At 40.7% G+C, this 18839-nt stretch overlaps 1 protein-coding gene across 2 annotated transcripts in view; it reads right to left on the reverse strand.

Annotated features, from left to right (window-relative positions):
• Positions 1-15088, reverse strand: part of PLCXD3 (phosphatidylinositol specific phospholipase C X domain containing 3) — an 81197-nt gene extending 66109 nt beyond the window's left edge. For both annotated transcript variants that reach the window (XM_069001677.1, XM_069001678.1), the window contains exon 1: positions 14935-15088. In XM_069001677.1, the coding sequence (XP_068857778.1) occupies positions 14935-15037 (103 nt within the window). In that variant the 5' untranslated portion in view covers positions 15038-15088. The remainder of the gene's footprint in view (positions 1-14934) is intronic.
• Positions 15089-18839: the final 3751 nt, after the last annotated feature.

The raw sequence follows: 18839 nt of genomic DNA on the forward strand, positions 1-18839 counted from the left end.
TTCACAGATGCTGGCTCTTTACCAGACAGAGCTACTCATCACAAAACTCACTATAAAAGAGTACTGCATTTTGACAGCGTTTAAGATACCCCCTGCAGAGAAGAGCTCAGGGAGCAAGTCGTGTAAAAAAATTCAGTCTTCCAGTGCCTGCCCAGGCTTTTCATACAGCATGGCAAAACCATTAACCAAGGCATTCACAGCACCACGTTTTATACAACAACAGTTGTGGTAACTCACCCACAATATGGATTAGCAGCAAACTAAATTTACACTACCCTTCCAAACTTGTCCCTGATGAAGAAATATAAATGCATTTTAATTGCTACTCTCTAAACTACTTCTTCTAAATGCTTTCTGCCAGAACATAATCTCAATTCAAGAGAAACCAATGAGGCATGGATGAACATTTTTCATTGCTTAAGAAGTTTCTGGAAGTGTTTTGTGGAGAGTTCCCTCATGAGTAATCCCTCACCAGCATGCTGCCAACCTGCAGCAGACAGGTGCATCAGCTGCAACAGACAATGACTGGCGCTCCTGGAATCCGTCTGACGGTATCCACATGCAGTGTAACGTGTGATTCCTAGAGATGGTCCTGTGCAGGGCCTGGCAAGTCCCTTCCAACCCAGCTTATTCTGTGAATACCGTATCTCATTTGCAGCAACAGCAGATCCACCGCCTCTATGTTAAATATCACATTTCTGAACATGTGGCTCAGAAATCACCAGCAGTGATTTCTTCCCAGCTGCCTCACCTGTCAGAATCCCAGCCTCTGACACCCTCCAATTCTCTTTAACATGTTTTAAATCCTCCTTCTAAAAAGAACCCCTGACTTTCAGTTTGTTTTTATCCAAATCAAGTTCATTTCTCTGTGATGCAATACAGGCCACTGTTTTCATGTGCTTCTTTATATTGGTATTATTTCAATAATGAGCTTGTTCTCATCTAGGTTGTTGGTGAAATATTAATTTAAAAATTAAAATATTAAATTTTAAATGAAACAGGACCCAAACATGGTAGCAATGAAGAAGCAACCTGTTCACTACCCAGTTTTACGAGTTCAGTGCTGCCTTCACCAGCAAGCCATTCCGATTGACTGGATTCAAACACTGCTACCAAGATTTATTTTGGATTTTTTAGCAAGTATCATACATAACAGGACAACTGTAAAGAAGTTTTAACCTATTGTTTTGACAAAGTCATTAATCAGCCCCACCCTTCATCCCCAAAGAAATTCCTTGAAGCGTATTTTTTTAAAAGTCATCATGAATTCACTGCCAAGAAAAGCAGCAAGAAATATGTAACAGCCGGCATAGGCCTCCTGGCAAACATCATTTTAGGGCTTCAGTAATTTGATATCTTGGTTTAAATTCAAACTATAAAAAATTTAAAACTATAAAAAAATTTTGTCAACAGTTTTCACTTTAAATATCCTAGCTTGGCACTCATGAAGCATTTCAATACTGCAATATTGCTTGATCGCAGCACCAAATTGTCAGAACACAGCCCCATTCTGCTGTGAGCTTGCAGAAACCTCTTACCTGCATGATTTATCACTCACTTTACTAAAACTTCACAGCAAATCCTCTCACACTCATATTTTTTAAAGAAAGGCCTGGGCAGCAATGGTATACAGACAGTTCTCTCCAAACAGGGGTCCTGAGTACAAAATTTACTAGATAGGGGCACTGCAGCAATGTATGTCTTTGGAACACACATGAGAACAGCAGAAGTAAAATAGTCTTTTCAGAGCCCACAAAAAACTTATCAGCTGGTGAAATGCCTGGGTATATCCTGTTATTTAGCAGTAAAATGTGGGCCCTGTTACCGTAAATTTCCCTTATTTTCCCCAACAGTAGTGTAATTAATACCTGTGTCCCCTCTTTCTGAGCACACATTTTCTTTAGCTTTTGCTGAAGTCTTCAAAGCAAAACCAGCCAACAAAAGACTCCTGGGCTATGCTCTAGATGCTTTCTGAAGCAATGCTTTGCAAAGAGATGGAGCTAAATCTGGCAGCGCTCACCCCCTAGTCTCCAGGCGGGGATTTAGGGTAGTAACCTAAATGCCTCATCTGCTATCCTCCAGCCTTCAGAATATTTATTTCCTTTTTTTTTACTTAATTCTCTCTCTTGCATCATTTTGGGAGCACGGATGAAACTACTGGTGCCTTCATGCTTTCAGGCAATGCTTATGAGGCTTCCAAGTGCTCACACCTTGCCTCTCTCCCCACCAGAATACATTAAAGTTTACAGCAATATGCAACTTGCTTAATAACCTTCACATCAGGAAACAATCCCACACTTTGGTTCTTTGCACAGGTGACTGAAGGACACAGATAAAACCAGCTGTCTGTGGTTCCCAGACTGAAAGAGGAAGAAGTGCTGCCGGATGGCACTAGGGAACATCCAGTGCAGTGTCGAGGCAGTGTTTGCATAGAACTCCAAGACACCACATGCACCCTTAATGTAATTCAGAATGTGCTGCTATCTGGCCTCCCTTGCTCTGCAGAGCTTGCAAACCTCCCATTTGGCTGGAGCTGCTGTAACCCTTTATTTGCTTTTCAAGTGAGGCCAGAAACCTTATCTCCTGCAGCTCACTCTCTAACCCATGGAGATCTGCCAAACCACTTACAGCCTGGTCTCACCTCTGACTGGTCCTTCTTTTCAGAGACCACTTCAGAGGCGAGCAATGCAATGCAGTGCTCCATATGCCATCACATTTGATGAACACATGCTGCATTCCTGTGAAAAATGCTTCCTTTCCTTGCTGCTATGTCATAGTGCAAAGCACACAAATCTCATGTCCAAGGCATAAAAATCAGATGTGTCTGCTGTCTTGAGAAGCTTTGGATATCCTCTTTCTCTTCTATGCTTGGGAAAATGCATGGTTTAAAGGTCAAGTCACTAAATTAAGATCTATATAACACAGGTTCATTTTCTATTCCTGCCTCAGCATCCTCCATTTTAATCAAGTAATTTAGTTTTCCTGTCAATGAAACATGGAAAACATCCTGTCCTCGTACAGAAAATAAATCCTTTATAATCTGTGTTTAGTATGGAGGCTATGGAGATGGTTAAATCATGCACACACTTTCCCTGCTCTGACCATTTCTTTCAGACAAGCTTTAAGCCTATGTCTTTGGCTCAAGCATCAGCAAAAGCCAGAATTCAGAAGCCCTGTCCTGGACCAGCCACACCACCAGTCACCAGTGTTTTTACATGCTGGTATAGAGCTGTGTCTACTCGCCTGGCCGAATGTCGAAGTCACCATGTCTGGTCACTTGCACTGTGATGTCTCAAGGATCTTCAGCTCTACTACTCTTCTCTGTGCCCAGCCCTTACCTTCAGTGCAGTACAGAAATCCATGCAGTGTTTTTGTCAGCTACTCTTCTGTTCTCCCCAGCATAACTTAAACTACTGTTTTCAAGCCATCACACAGCAATACAACATGAAAATCCAGCCTAGATCAGAGACCAAAGCAAGAGGACTGGTCTTTTGGAAGAAGCTGTTCAAAAGAGACATGATGAGCCTTGGTGTTCCAGGGCTTCAGAAAACAGACCAATACTGCTGTTATGAAACAACCATACACAGCCTCAAATAACCCAAATTTTAAAGCCCTTTCTTGAAGAGTATTTTCTGTTTCAATGTCTATCTCAATTCCATAATAATTCCAGGAAAAAAAATCATTCCATCTGCATTGGGAGACAAAACCCAGAAATTTTAACTTTTACCTACTCTTGTTCCAAGAGTTCTCCAGACTTCAGTTAAAAGACACCTTAAAAGATATGTTAAGACTTCGAAAATAAGCTAGTTTGTTTTTGAAATACTTTGGGCTAAATATTAAAGTGTGTTATTACATAAATGTTTATTAAATAAATGTAAATACACAGTATTTTCTACAGTAAAAAGGAGCAAGTCTGTGAAAGGCCTGCTAGCTCAAACACCATTACAGTACAGATAAAACCCAAAATATTACTTAGTGGTATTTCAGTCTCAAAATAATCAATTAGACTATATGCTATTTCCTCCTCTTCTGTACACAAGGGCCTGATATAGCACCATTAGTCACCACAGTGTATATGTCAGCTGACTTTGCAATGCAATAGGTAAAATCCCAGAACCTGCTTTTCTCTTGTTGTTCCCTGATTTATATTTAGGTCATAAGCAAAGACAATGGAATTTTTGGATAAAGCTGAACTATAAAGCTTGTGGTTTTTTCACTCTGAAGATAGATTATTTTTTCTTTCATGTAGCTATTTAATCATGGTTCACTTAAAAACTATAAGCAACATAAACTGGTGCTCTTCTTTCTGACAAATGCATTACATTGGGTGGTTTAGAGGGCCATGTTTAAGTTCATCATCTAATCCACATTGCTTTCTTCAGCTGCTCAGAGCAATTTATTCATCAAGAGCTAACTGAAGCAGATTCAATTCTACCTTGCATAGTGTACAAAGTAAAAATAGCATTCCTGCTCTGATTTAGTGACATTTCATACAGATCTGCATTTACACATGGTATATGGCAGTGGGGAACCAGACTCAGTTAGATTCCTGTTAAAATTTCTCCTCTCACTGAGTAAATCTTGTTATCCAATAAACTGCTGAGAACCAAACCAGAACAATGAACTTAGTAGAACTTAGGAAAAAAAGTTCACTTTAAACATAGTATTTCCCTTCTCTCCTCCTGGATCTTTCCTGGTTTGCCTGTAAGTTGGAGTGAATTTTTAAAACACATTACTTTGTCTTACATAGTAACTTGTAAGCACTGTTTTAATCTAGCAGGCAGAAAGCCAGGTCTGTTAGCGTGTCCCTACTTACTTTCAAATGCGATTTCCACATAGAATACTTCTCTATATCTCTATTGGTTTTATAAATCCCCTAACTATTTCTGGCCTGTATCCCACACTTAAGACAGAGCTGAAGTAACACCTGATGGAAAGTGAGATGTAAAAGGGATTGCATTTTGCCTCTTGGCTTCTGCATTGCAGGAACAGCATGCTCTTGTAGACAATAGCAATTTCAAAATGAAAAGGTATTATCTCTCACTTGACTTGGAGAAGCTGCTTTCAAGGAATTTAGTTTCTTTATCAGCACTTCTAAATACCTTCTGAAATACAAAAACAATTAATTAAACCTAAAAATGGCAACAAAACACCATCATCTTCCTTCTCCATGGGAAAATTCAAGCTAATTCACAGCCTAGGGTAGATGGTTTGAACATTAAGAAATGTTATCTCTCAGTACATCTGGCAAAGCAATGCCAAATAAAGATAAAATCCAGTTCTGAAAACTACACAGGCCAGAAGAGTAAAGGGATACACATGGGGGAAATATTCATATATTCTCACCTTGTCCTTGAGCCTTTTCCATGATACAGATCAGAGATGACACCAGAGCTAGGGCACTGAACTAACTGCACCATTGATCACCCTTCAGCACAGCACTTCTCCCCCTGGCTCTAGACCTCCACCTTCACATCACCCAATTTAACCCTGTTTCAATCCTCTTTGTGTTTATTTATCCAGGTACAAACAGGGCTTGCCTGCAAACTGAAGTCACTTTCCAATAGCAGAGATTACTTTTGGTTTTGTGAAGGGTGCAGCCTCCAAGAAAACTGCAAGAATTCTGTGGTACCAAGTACATTAACAAGCATCTAGGAACTGAAATCCTAACATGGACCAGACCACCCAACTCTACAGTGACTTGTTCTGACCCCTGCAGGGCAGGAGGATGTGGCAGGGCCAAATACACAATGGCACAAAAGCCAATCATTTCTTTGCAGTACCACCAGCACATCATCCTAAGCTCTCAAAGAAGTCAGTGTTCATTTTATTGGTTCATACTCTATTTTCAGAGAGAAGAGTCTGAAGCATTCCCAGCCAGTTCATTAAAACTGGTCTTAGAATCCCAGTTTTCTCCATATTTCACACTACGATTTCTAAAGGAAATCCTGCCTTATGCACACTAGAAGCAACAGCATTCATTTGTACATGTGCTGTACATGCCCTTCACAGTGTCCCTTGGCTTGTTTCCCCTATAATACAGCTACATCCAAAAATTACTGAAGCTGGCTTGTTTTCTCCTTATGTATTGTCAACTTATAAAATGTTTCTCAAAATACTCACTAGGCACGCACTAAATAACACTTGGCTAGCAGCATGCATCCAGCTCCCTCTCACAGCAAGAGCCTGCACTCCTAGATAAGCCTTGAAGCATGTCTAGACATGTGTTCCCCATTCCCATCCTGGACAGCAGATGTTTTGAGGTGATCTCTCCTGCTTGAAAGAATGGCTGTCAATTTTGCACCAGAAGCAGAGGAAGCTGGAACTCCCACTGAGCAATGCTTTGCAGATTACAGTTCATCAAAACTGAATATTTCCCTACTACTGGCAAAGTTTTGCTTTAACCATGGAAATGGTGAGAGACCTATACAAGGTGGAACTATACAAGTTGAAGAATTAAAAACAAAACAAAACAAACAAACAAATACACAAACATGGCCCAAAACAGACAATTCCAGATTTGGATACACATACATGGTATAGGTGTTCTGAATTTAAACATACAAGTCTTTTCTATACCAAAAACATACTAATGCAACCCCCCTAAAAGGGCTTTTTTTAGTGCACTGAGGATACAGATGAATACAAACAATGACAACATCTGCTACTCAGTGTCCAAGCTAGATTTTTGCCTCTTCCAATCAATACCCTCCTCCTCCTTTTTGTGGCTTAGAGTGACTGGGGAATTCCTGTTCAAAGCCAGGTTCATCCAGCCCCTGTTTACCCCAGTGAATGATTCTGGGCTACTGCAGTGCCATGCAGAGTGCCAACACAGCCTTCATTGCTTTCCAGCAATGGAAAAAGCAACTGGCAGGTGCCTCCTGCAGGAGCTGCAAAGTGATCTCCTGATCTGGCCACCACACACAGATGAGCCCCTCTGGAGATGCTGGCACTTCAAGTCTGAGGGAACCCATCCAAGCATCTCACATTTTTGGATCACGTGATGGGAACATGCATCCTCACACATGAAATAGAAGGGACACCACTACCCCAGTTTGCGTGGCTTCTGACACAATATTTGTGAACGTGATCTGTGCAATTGGAACAGTCTTGCAAAATTTCAGGGTTTCAACAGAAAGAAAGAAGACTAATCCCAAAATAGCAAATCTCCTGCAATTCCTGTGCTAGCACTTAGAATGAGTACCTGCTCAAACTTCTCAGTTAACAAAGCAGCTTTTGGGTAGCATCCACAATGGATGGAAAGCAGTACTCCACCAAAAGCTTTTAGAGCTTGAGAAGTGTAAAACAACAACTTTTCTTCCAAAGCACAGTCTAGGGGTCAGTGAAATCTTCCATAACTCACTGAACAGACTTCCTAACCCAGCTCTCCTCCTAAGAGCAAGGCCAGCCTCCACATCTGTGGTCTCCTTGAGATTACCAGACCCAGTCTACAAATCAGAAAACATGGCAGAGATTTCTAACAGCTGTCTGAAGATCATTCAGCAGCTTCACAGTTAATGAAAATGTGTCAAACTTTTCCATTTCTCTTTCACCTTTTAATGGCAGGCCTCTGAGTGAAACAGCAGAAGACAGTTCCAGTCACACGGTGGTTCAGGAGATGTACAAACATGCCATTTGGTTTTGGTGTGAACACCCAGACTAGCCTGAAGCATGTGTTTTTGAAGGGTGTGTTTTGAAGGTTCAAGTTCTAAGAGCAGGATTTAGCAAAACTAACTAATAACCTTTGAAGCTCTAAAGCATCAATTTGATTGCACAGCACTACACATAATTTATCTATTCTACATTTTTCCCACTCTAACTTAAATCACAGTTTGGTAATCTTTCATAATTATAAAACCAAGCTGCATGTCTGCCAATGTATAAATAAAAGCCAAATGTTTAATAGGATTTTTAAAAATCTTCTGTTCAAACACAAAAACACTATGGATGACAGCATGACAACAAGGTAAAGCATGAAGTATAGTATTCATCTCACTGGAGTTTGTTTTGTTAAAAAAAAAAAGGCTACAGAATTTATTGAAGGTTACATTAGTTCACTGCCCTTTATCCCGGCTTTTTTAAATTACGAGCAAAATTCATAATCCAGCAGATTTCATGGATAGGTTTTTGCCTTGATGGCAGCAGCACATGTCATGTATCTCCAATCATCTGAAACATCCTAAGTGACACACACAGAAGAGAGCAAAGCCTGGAACCACAACAACGGAAATCCATTTCTTGTTTCCATCCTCTATCTTTTTTCAGCTATTCTGCAGTATTTTATTTTCTCAGTTGAAACACTAAGTATTTAAGCATGAGGTGTGTGAGCTAACCAGGTAAGAGATTAGAGGAACTTTATTTAATATGAACAGAGACATTTTAAAAGACAGCAAAGCATCTGAAAACTGTTTTAGCAATTTGTTTCAAATTAGATTATGGTGAAAACTGAGATGGTATTAAAATAGACAGAAAAATAGAAACCTGGACTTTCTAAAATGAAATAATATATTTCAGCCTTTCTGTACAGTTATTAGCTGACACTATATAGCTGTTAAAAATAATGGAAAAGATTAACGCAAGGTTTGCTACAGTAGGTCAAATGAAAAACCATTCAACTTTGCAAAAGCTTAGATTAAAATCCAAAACTTCAGATTTTGAACCACATTTCTTCCCAATTATACTGTTTGCAGTGTCCCATGGGCTATATTGTAGAGATTGCACAAGGAGGTATGTTCACAAATTAAGCACCTATAATTCGAACCTACTTTGAAGAAAGGACAAAATGGGAAGGAAAGTTATTTTCCCTGGAACTGGCTGCTCTTTGAGGAGTAGAGCAGTTAAACACAAATCTGTCTACTAAATCTGAATGGTATTTATAAATTATATACAATTAATTTCTAAAAAAGTAGTGAACATTTTAATTTTTTTTTCTATACAGAACAGTAGAAGAGATTGCATAGCACTCTTAGGGGGCTTAAAGTTGCAGTCTGCATAACTCTGTCTACTTGGGACCTGCATTTTAAACTACTTACACAGTTGAGTGTGTCTCACAGTTGAGCATCTTCAAAGGAAGATCCATTCTGCGTGAAAGACAAGAGTTCAAGTTGCACTATAGTAAGAACTGTAGGAAGTTACCAAACATAACACACACACCAAGCACAACGTTAGAGACTGTCAGAAGGTAAGGGCAGTTTGGATACACAGAACAGTCAAGAAATGTTCAGATGAGAGAAAAAAACCCAGAAGTTCATTGAGTTGGAAAGACAGAAATAATTCCAGATGGCAACAAAGCTGTTCCCTCTGCCACACCTGCCACAGTGGCAGGATGCAAGGCAGGTTGGAGACGGCAGTTCTGCTGGAACTGAGCCACGGGAGACACAGTGGACAGAGGCTGCTGGATTAATAAACAGCCCCTGTTGGGAAACCAAGCAAAGGCAGTTTCGAATTACCTCTGGTAGCAGATGGGCAAGTAACCGAAGGGCTTGAACTGTTTGATTTTTGCGGCAGTGTGAGTAACCAAACAGTTTTATTTTGTGTGTGCTAGAAACATGTCACAGCAGGAGAAGTTAATGGCAAATGCCACAGGAAACTGTATCACACAGGAATGTTTCTGAAAGGATTGGAAATGACGCATTAGCATGTGCAAGGCCAGTGGGAAACTGTTTTGTGGATAAAAGTGATTGATGTAAAGAAGAAGACGGTCAACAAATTAAAAAAGAGCTATCCTAAAAGATCAGTTATAAGGATATTTGCTCATTTTCTGATCAGAAAAGAAAGCATAAGGTACTTATTTCTGGTAGAAGAACACTGAAAATGGAATGGAAGGCACAGTGGAAAAAGAAAGAACTCTCCTAGGTACATACGCATGTCAAAAGCTAATGGGCAACTTGCATTATAGTTTTATTTATAAGTTTACCTGCATCATTCATTTACAGTTCTAGGCAAAGCTAATTTTGTACAGAATTAGACCCAGGCAAGTGAAGCAGAGGTATTCTGCTGACCGCTAGCAGAAAGACAAGGGTGACACAGGTCCCATTTCTCAAAGACAATCACCCTTCACTCTTAAACCAAGTCCAAATCATCGGCTATTCAAGCTCAAAATAATAGAGTTTCCTAAGAACATTTAAACAGTGAAAATGCTGTGCATCTGCATAACCAACAAGGAAGAACTTCTAGCCTTTTTTAAGATGAAAGAATTTCCCCATGGGGCTGAAAATGAGACATGCCTGTCCAAGAAACAAAATTATCACTTGAACATTTGCAAGCTATTACAGAGGAAGTTAAAATATTTGAAACAGAGCTGTTATGGTAATGCAGCAGTGCTATCATTCACAAAAATGGCTAAAATATTCCAACTGCATTAACTTGCTTTTCCCAAGTCTCTCCATGCCATGTTCAATATCCCAATACATCTTTGACATTTGACACTAACAGACAGTCTCCTCTTTGTAAAATAAATCCCTATGAGGTCTTGCTCTTTCTTTTCAAAGTGTGATGATAGTGGGAAATACAAATTTCAAGCCTCAAAGTCTCCTTCTGAAGAGGGGTAATGTTAAAAAGTTTCACTTGACAACTGCTTCTTAAAGATGAGCCAAGGTAGTTCTGCTATGTCTAGAAATTGCTTTCCAGCTGATGGACAAAGAACTTCATATGTCAAAATGCAAAAAAAACCCCAAAACTCATCTGAAAAACAACAAAAGCCAATGAGGTCCTGTGCAAATAATTTTCGTGAAAATTGTATTGTTCATCTTGCATCCTTGAGCGACAAGAACATCTGCTGAAGTCAGAGGTCACACCTGCACAAGGATATCAGAAACTCTCCTATGAAACAAAAGCCTGAAGCATCACAGCTCTTCAAACTTATGCACTCAAAAGATATTCTGGGTCTTTAATCCATTCAGAAGATTTTAACTACACTATATGTAGGGCAGACATGTCCCTAGCATGCATCAAGACTGCTGATACATCTGATCTTAGGCTAGCACCAGTTTTGGTTGAGGGATGAGTTACTTGAGGGAGAAAATACTCTTTTCCATCATAAATTATTCTTATGGACTTCTCAGAATCTTGGAATATTAGCACCAGGAGAAAAAGCAACAAAGATTACACAAATTATTTGTACAAAAACTCTGATATTAAACTAGACATATATTTAAAGACTGTCAATAAGAAAGTTTATTGACCAGTAAGTGGAACAATTCATAAGGAAATACTGCCTACTGATGTCTATTTACTGCACTGCACGTAACTGATATGCTCAGCTCAGATTAGGAGAGTGCATTGACACAGCAGAATACACAGGTTCTCCATACCTAACCTTTCAGCCTCAACTTGGGGGCAGAACTTGGGAGCACAAAGATTTTAGTCCTATAAACATGCAATATCTACAAAAACCTATTTCTTATCTTGGTCAAAGTGTCACAGGCACTGACAAAGCCACATTTTACCAACTACTCAAAGACATCCCCCCTGCAAAGACCAGAATCCACAGTCCTCCACCTTTTATTAGCCAAACAGTTGAGAGTCTAGCCAGGCAGATCCTTTAACACAAGAGGCAGTTTGCAAACACTAGAAGACATACACCTTGGCCCAAAGTCCTAAGAATATATCCTTTAATTATTCTAATTGTCATAGCAATAGAAGATTAAATATGTGTGGCATTTTCTGGAAACTAACAGATTATTTTATTTCCAAAAAAGTGTATGGTGTTATTTGCTACTATTATCACTTGAGGAAAACCTGCAGCATAAGAACACAGACATAGTCAGCTCAAAGAAAGAAGAAAACCTCATAGAATATGCATCATCCTCATATTTGGAAGAAATTCAAATGGAAAAGTTTCTGACAGACAAAGCTGGCACATGTTATATTAGAGATTTCTGTCTCATCTAGCGGGTTCCTGAAGTTGGGAAAACAGAAGGACTTAGCTTGAACTGTGGAGAATGAAATGAGTAGAAGAACTTAACTGAAATACTAGCAAAATCCAGCACGGATTTGTTATTTACGGAAGTATAAGGGGTGGTAAATAGTATAAATTTGTACCTGCATAAGCTTAGCAACTGAACAATAAAAGGGTGTGATCAATGTTTTATGAACAGAACATTCCTTCAACAATATTGTTTAAATACAGTCATGACAGAATATTATGGGTTTTTTTGCTTCTCTTTGCAACAGTTACAATGATACAAGCATATCTGTGCAAAGACAACAGAGAGTATCACCTCAGTTCCAAGCATGCCTTCTAGATGATGAGAAATGTACTGATGATTTCTAATAAAACAACATTTCCCCCCTAATACAGTGGATCACTGTTTGTAAAGGAAAATTCATTCTAACATTTTCAAGCTAAGAGTTTGTTTTCTTCAACATTAGCATTGGACTGACTGTTAGCTCTGGCTCCAGAACTGAATTTCATCCAGTTGAATTAAGGTCAAAATCAGTATTCCTACTGTGCAAGGGAAGTTTAAATCCTGCTGGAAAAAAAAAAAAAAATGCACTGTTAACTTCTTCTGGTAAAGAGAAATAAAAGGCAATGTAAAAAAAATGCTGTTCACATGATATGACAGTATTTCTATGAATACATTAGTAGTTAAACACTAGCTTCAAAGACAGTGAAAAATTCACAAGTTAAAACTATGAAGATTTGACACATGAAGGTTTGGATTATACACAGTCTTTGCATTAACCTCTTGAATACTAGTTATATGTTAACAGCTATGATGCACACATTATTGACGCTCACCTGTAGACATATGGGAGAAAACTTTCAAATAAATATTATGAGTGTCTGAAAGGTTATTTCTTCTTAAAGGATGAAATCAATCCCATGTTAGCCCTTGTACCTGATATTGTGTACGTCTACATTGTATGCTGAATATAATAATAATATTAAAATAATAATAATAATAATAATGATGTTAAAAGGTAGTATTTAAACTGCACTGTTACCTATAGTCTGTGTGCCATGCTCCCTAGCTGACAAATTCATATGGGCTATATTGCCACCCTCCCCATAAGACTCTACTTGCCAAACCTGGCATTTAAAAAGTGAGACAGGTAGGTAAGAGGTCTGTGTCAATTTACACTAATAGAAGGACAATTTTCAAAGGTCTTAACACTATGCCACTCAAATTATGTAAGTTTTTCTGCTAATTTCAGAAAAAGCAAGACGGTGTGTGTGGCTGTTACATGAACAAAATCGTGCTGCTGTGGGATCAGTCTCTGCCCTTACAGTCTGCAGAAGTTGCCCACTGCGTAATGCTATATTAGGATTAACTGGCCCAGCCTGCTCTATGTTGGTTTCTTTGTTTTTTAATTTAAACATGTTAACAAGGTGTGAAAGGTTGTATTATTACTGTGAAAGCTCTGAGAAATGTCCACTGCAAAAAACTGTGCACAGTTTTTAGAAAGAGGTTGTGAGAAAGTAACTGAGAGAGAAAGTAACTGAGAGATCTTGGTGAGATGGATGCACCTGTAACAGCCTCATGATGCTTCCTTCAGCAAAGGAAGCCACTTAATGGTGATGCACAAAAAAGGCAATTTTTGCATCTGGAAGCAAGTTATGTTTCATCATATCTCCTCAAACCAGGAAAAAGTCTCTAAAACAATGCATTTAACCTGAAAAGCCACCATGCATCTGAAAGAGATTCATTTCTCATCATGCCAATATTCCATGAGAGCATTCTGCAGTGTGTGGGCTAATGAAAAGTTATTAAAACTAAAAGATTTTGATCCAATAGAATTTGATGTAACAATTGCAGATGCTGGGTTCCTATGCCTTGGAGGGACAGAATTTTATACAGGATTTATTCAACCAACAGCAGCACTCCATGTAGCAAGTAAAATGCTACACACAGCTTGTGTGAACTGCAAGAAACTAAGAGGCAATTTTAGAAGGGCACACCTGTGTTTAAATGAAGATGTAGAAAACACATTCTTGCAAATATCAGCTACATTGTCTTAAAGTATCTTTAGCGTCGTAAAAACTGGTGTAACATGAGCAGCTACTGCACAAAACTTAAAAGAAGTGAACGTTCTCAAAAGAAGCTTAAAAGACACTAGAGCTTCAGCATCTCCAAAACCTCATTCCAGTAAGACACCTCAGAGAGGAAGGATGCTGGTAAAGAGGTCTTGCAAAACCTTGAGGTGCTCCCTCAAACCAGAGATCATCTGAATCAATTACTGATTTGCATTCTAACATGTGTTTTGCCTAAGTCTACAACCGTAGTTAATATCTTAAAAAAAAAAAAAAAATGGTGAGAGGGCAGGAAAGAGTTCATAGTCTGAGCACCATCACCTGCCATCCCTGATCTTATTTAAAATTGTGTTGAGATCGAGCGTTTTCTGACAGCGACATGACATGAAGCCGCACACTGCCGCAGCCTGCCTCCCCTCCCGCAGCCGCAGCCCTGCGTCCGTTCCCGCTCCGACCGACCTCGCCGCACAACTTTACGGGGAAAGGGGCAGTATGTGGCATTTAAGTCAGGGGAGGTTTACTGATCGGCCAATTCGGCGGTACAGGAAGGAACAGGCTCCCTTCTCAGCCCGACACCAGGTACAGCCACGCACTCCGCACCCGCCGCCCCCCAGCCGCTCAGAGCGCGGGGCTGCGGGAGCCGCGTCCCGCCGGCGCCTCTGCCCGCACCTGCCCCGCTCGCTCCCACCCCCCTCCCACAGGCAGTGCACGGCAGCGCGACAAGGGACGGGAACGGAGCCCCGCGGCAGCGCGACAAGGGACGGGAACGGAGCCCCGCGGCAGCGCGGCAAGGGACGGGAACGGAGCCCCGCGGCAGCGCGGTAGGGATCTCCGCGGAGCCCCGTGGCAGCATGGCCGGGGCGCGCCGCCTCCCCAGCGGCGTGGAGCACTGAACCGCGCCGAGCGCTTCCCCTTCCCGGCGCAGGGCGGCCGCGGGGCGGGGAGCCGGGAGCACCCACCGGGGATGGCCAGGTTGGTGAGCGGGGTGCTGTGCAGGCTGCCGGGAAGCGCTGCCATCCAGTCGGCGAAGAGCAGCTCGTTCTTCCCCTGCGACGAAGCCATGCTGCCGCCGCAGCTGTGCCACCGCCGCCTCTCGCTCCAACTCGCCCAGTCCCGGCCACTGCCGCTGCCACAGCCCCGCCGAGCCCGGGCCCCGCCCGCCTGGCACCGCCTCCCCCCGCCCCGCCGAGCCCCCGCCGCCTCCCCGCGGCGCGGCGTGAGAGCCCTCGGGGCCGGTACCGGGCGCTGCGCGGCCGGACGGCAGCGGCGGGCTCGGCCCGGGCACTCGCCTGGCGATCCCGCCCCGACTACCGCGGGGTCTGGGGAGGGAGCGGCGTCACGGCCCGGCGGTGGCGGGTCCGCACCGCCCCGGCCCCAGGTACCCCGGGCTCGCAGCGCTCCGGCCCCACCATCCCGGCCCGGGTCGGGGGCGGCAGCAGAACCCCCTGGGAGCGCGGGGCTGGCGCTGGCCGGGCGTCTGTGCCTGGGATGGCGCTCGGGGCCCCGGCTGGCGGCTGGTGCCCCTGGGCCTCAGCAGAATCTCTCTGACCTTGGCGATGGTTCGGCTGAGCGCCTCGCGTCTGGACCCGGCATCCCTCGCATCCTTGCCAGCTTCATCTGCCTTTGATAAGAACGTCTCTTTTTGCAATGGGCTGTTCACATGACAAAAAAACTGTGCACCTTAGTTGAACACGCCATGGAAATCTAATTTTTTGGCAATAATTTTTTATTCTTCTTTGAAGATGATCCAAAGTAGTATCTTCTATTCTCATCCCCAGCCTGACTTTGGAGAAACATCTTAGTGTTGGCAGTAATGAAGTATTTGCGTGGCTGCCTCCAGATGGATGAATGAATGAACCTGATAAAGCTTTGTGAGCCATTTTGAACTGTTAGAACAAGCCTGGTCTTTTCAACTTTAGCATTACCCATTTTTGTGAAAGTTGTTCATAAATGTGTAGAGGTTCACATGGTAGAGCTGTCAAAAGCAGTGCCTGGAGAGAGCCGTGATTGAGACAGGTTCAATTTATCAGTTCACCTTGAATTCCTATGAGGGTCAGCTCTGGTCCTGTAGCTTGTGTTGTTACTCAAATGCTTCTATAATAGCTGGCTTTGAAAATAAAACTTCAGGGAAGGAGTAATAACAGCCCTCCCTTCTCTTTGTGTCTTAAGTTGCCAGAGCAAGTATGACGAGAAGCTCTTCCTTCAGCCACAATTTCTTCGAAATTGAGTGACTATTTCTGAGGTATTTAAATGAAGGAAATTTTGCCGACTCGCTTTTTGCAATTAAAAAAGCTCTTAAGGTGGGATTTGACTGGGGAAATGTGATCAGATGGTTGACCTTGGGGGAGATGTTGAGTCTGATTTGAACAATACATTAAAAAGGGGAAGGAGACCGCAAACAGTCACCAAGGCCTGTCGGGTTTTTGCAGTATTACATCCTGTGTACGAAGATGTTAATCTGCCCCAAAATCACTGGTACTAGCAAACATGAAAAAAAAAAGACAAATCCATGTTTTGGATATGAAGACATAGACCTTGCTAAAGATGTTACACATGTAAAGGTGGAAGATGTTATATTACATCATCTTCTAAGAACAGGAAGAAATTTTAGTAAAAATTTCAAGATTTCTGAAGAGCATTCCAGTAGGAAGCAATGAATATTTCTATCAACACATTTGAATAAACTCAAGTTTTTTATTTAAGGGGCAAAGTGATTCATGGATTGCACTGGTTACCTGGAAAATTGCTGCTAAATTTTTGTCCATTTCACTATGTGGCCTACCTTTTCTGAGAGAAAACTGAAGTATACCTCTTTTTGAAAGTTTAAACATGTTGTTAATGCTGTTGTTGATCTCTTATGGTCTCTGAAGCTTTGGGTATAGCTCAGAGGAAAATAAAACAAATACCAGCAAACTCATTGTCACTTTAAAATGTATTAATATGTATAATAATATCTAAAAAACCTTTCAATAATGCTTTCTACTCTGCTGAAGAACTGTAAATATCCTTCTCTGTGCTGACTAAAAACTCATTTGCATTTGCTTTCTCAAGTAATTAGAGCTTTTGTATCTTCTTTTTTCTTAATGCCCAAAGATTCTTCATCTTCTGAATTTTCAAACCATGGATACTCTGCTTCATAAAAACTCGTCCACTCTAACATGTCTCACACGAATCGTGTTCTAAGAGGTTTGCCTGTGTTCCTAATGCAATGTAACTGCATAACAATCTGTCATTGGGTCTCTATGAATTTGAGAATCACAGGCTTAAATAATTTGGAAGGAAGTGGAGTAGGAAAGGAGGCTTTTATGGGACAGAAAGTCAGAAATATAGAGCAAACTAAGAAACACTGACTTTGATGCTTTGACTTCAAATAAAAAGGTTTTTTTTTTTAGCTTTTCAGTGGTAGGAGACTTCAGCATTTGTCTTTGTATCTGCTTGTTTAATTTAAAAAAAAGAGCAAACCATTTATCTTGGTTGAAGAGCAGCTCATTGTGGTTTAGTTTGAACCTGTCATTTTACTAATTTTCACTGATTTATAAATAATGGCGGCCTGTAAATCAGAGTATCCATAAAAACTTTTGTTCCCATTTAAAACCAGCAAAAAACAAAAAATCACATTTTCAGACATATTACTGAAATCTTTATACATAACAAGTCCGAACTGTTAAAGAAAGTAGCTTCCAGGAATCAAATAATTTAAGAGCTTAAAACTACCAGGTAAAATGAAAATTAAAAGCAGAGCCAAGATACAAAAAATTACCATCTTTGCTCTTTTATTCACGGCAATGCTGAGCTCATTGAAGATGCCATGAAGAGATGGAAAATTGAAGTTGTGCTATCTGTTCATCATGTATTGTGTTCTCTCCAGTCTGCAGTGTGGATGAATAGAGACACCTCTGCTTCCATGGAATGGCAAAAGAGTAATTTAGCCAGTAGGAATGTTCTTTCAGCATTCAAAATTAATTACACCATTAAAAAAGACTTACTGTTGTTTTTATTCTCCTAAAAAAAATAACATTTTAACAGTATACATTCACTGTTACACTTTTTCATTTCAACAGTCAGATACTTTGCTTTTTCATATGTTCTTGGCATCTATTTTAATCATGGGAATAACAAAGGATTAACAGGATCTTTTCCTGTAAATTACATAAAGTACATTCCATTCTGAAAGGTAAAAGAAAAAAATACTTAATGGGGCATTGTATTTCTGTGATTTTCCTATTACATCTGATGTATTTACTTTAAATTTATTGTTAATGAATTCAAAATGAGGCTTTGAACTGAAGAATTAATATTGTTTAACTACTTGAACTTTTTCAGTGGATTCTGCTTCTGAAGTTTGGTTTCTTCCTTCTTCTTACTACCCATTTCTATGATTGTTATAGAAGTTTCTCAGAACAAATCTTGGCTGCCATCCCATGTTTGCAGTTCTCAAGGCTTTCAGGGACTGTATCAGTAACATTTGGGCTGTAAAGCCCTTCCAGTTGTTTGCAGCTGGGTTCCCAATTATATTCTTGTTACTTGAGAACACAGTGGATCCATGATATTCTCAGTTTTGCTACTTCTCATGGCTAAGAGGTATAACACGGAGGAAAAACATGTAAAATCTCAAGGAGTCAAAGTATATTGATTGAATGAGATAATTTATTCAATATCCATATGGGTGAATAGAAGTTGTGACAGGTATTTTGTTGTCATTTCGTACTTTGGCTGGCTACTGTGACAATCTCACCCTGCATTTATTAAGCCATTTCTGTTAGCAGTATTTTTCCTGTCAAAACAGATTACAAAATTCCTCAGAAGTTAGAAACCTTGTGGAAACAGGAAAATAATATTTGCTTCATTTTTTCTGAAAGAATAA

The sequence above is a fragment of the Aphelocoma coerulescens genome, assembly GCF_041296385.1.
Source record: "Aphelocoma coerulescens isolate FSJ_1873_10779 chromosome Z unlocalized genomic scaffold, UR_Acoe_1.0 ChrZ, whole genome shotgun sequence".
NCBI lineage: Eukaryota > Metazoa > Chordata > Aves > Passeriformes > Corvidae > Aphelocoma > Aphelocoma coerulescens.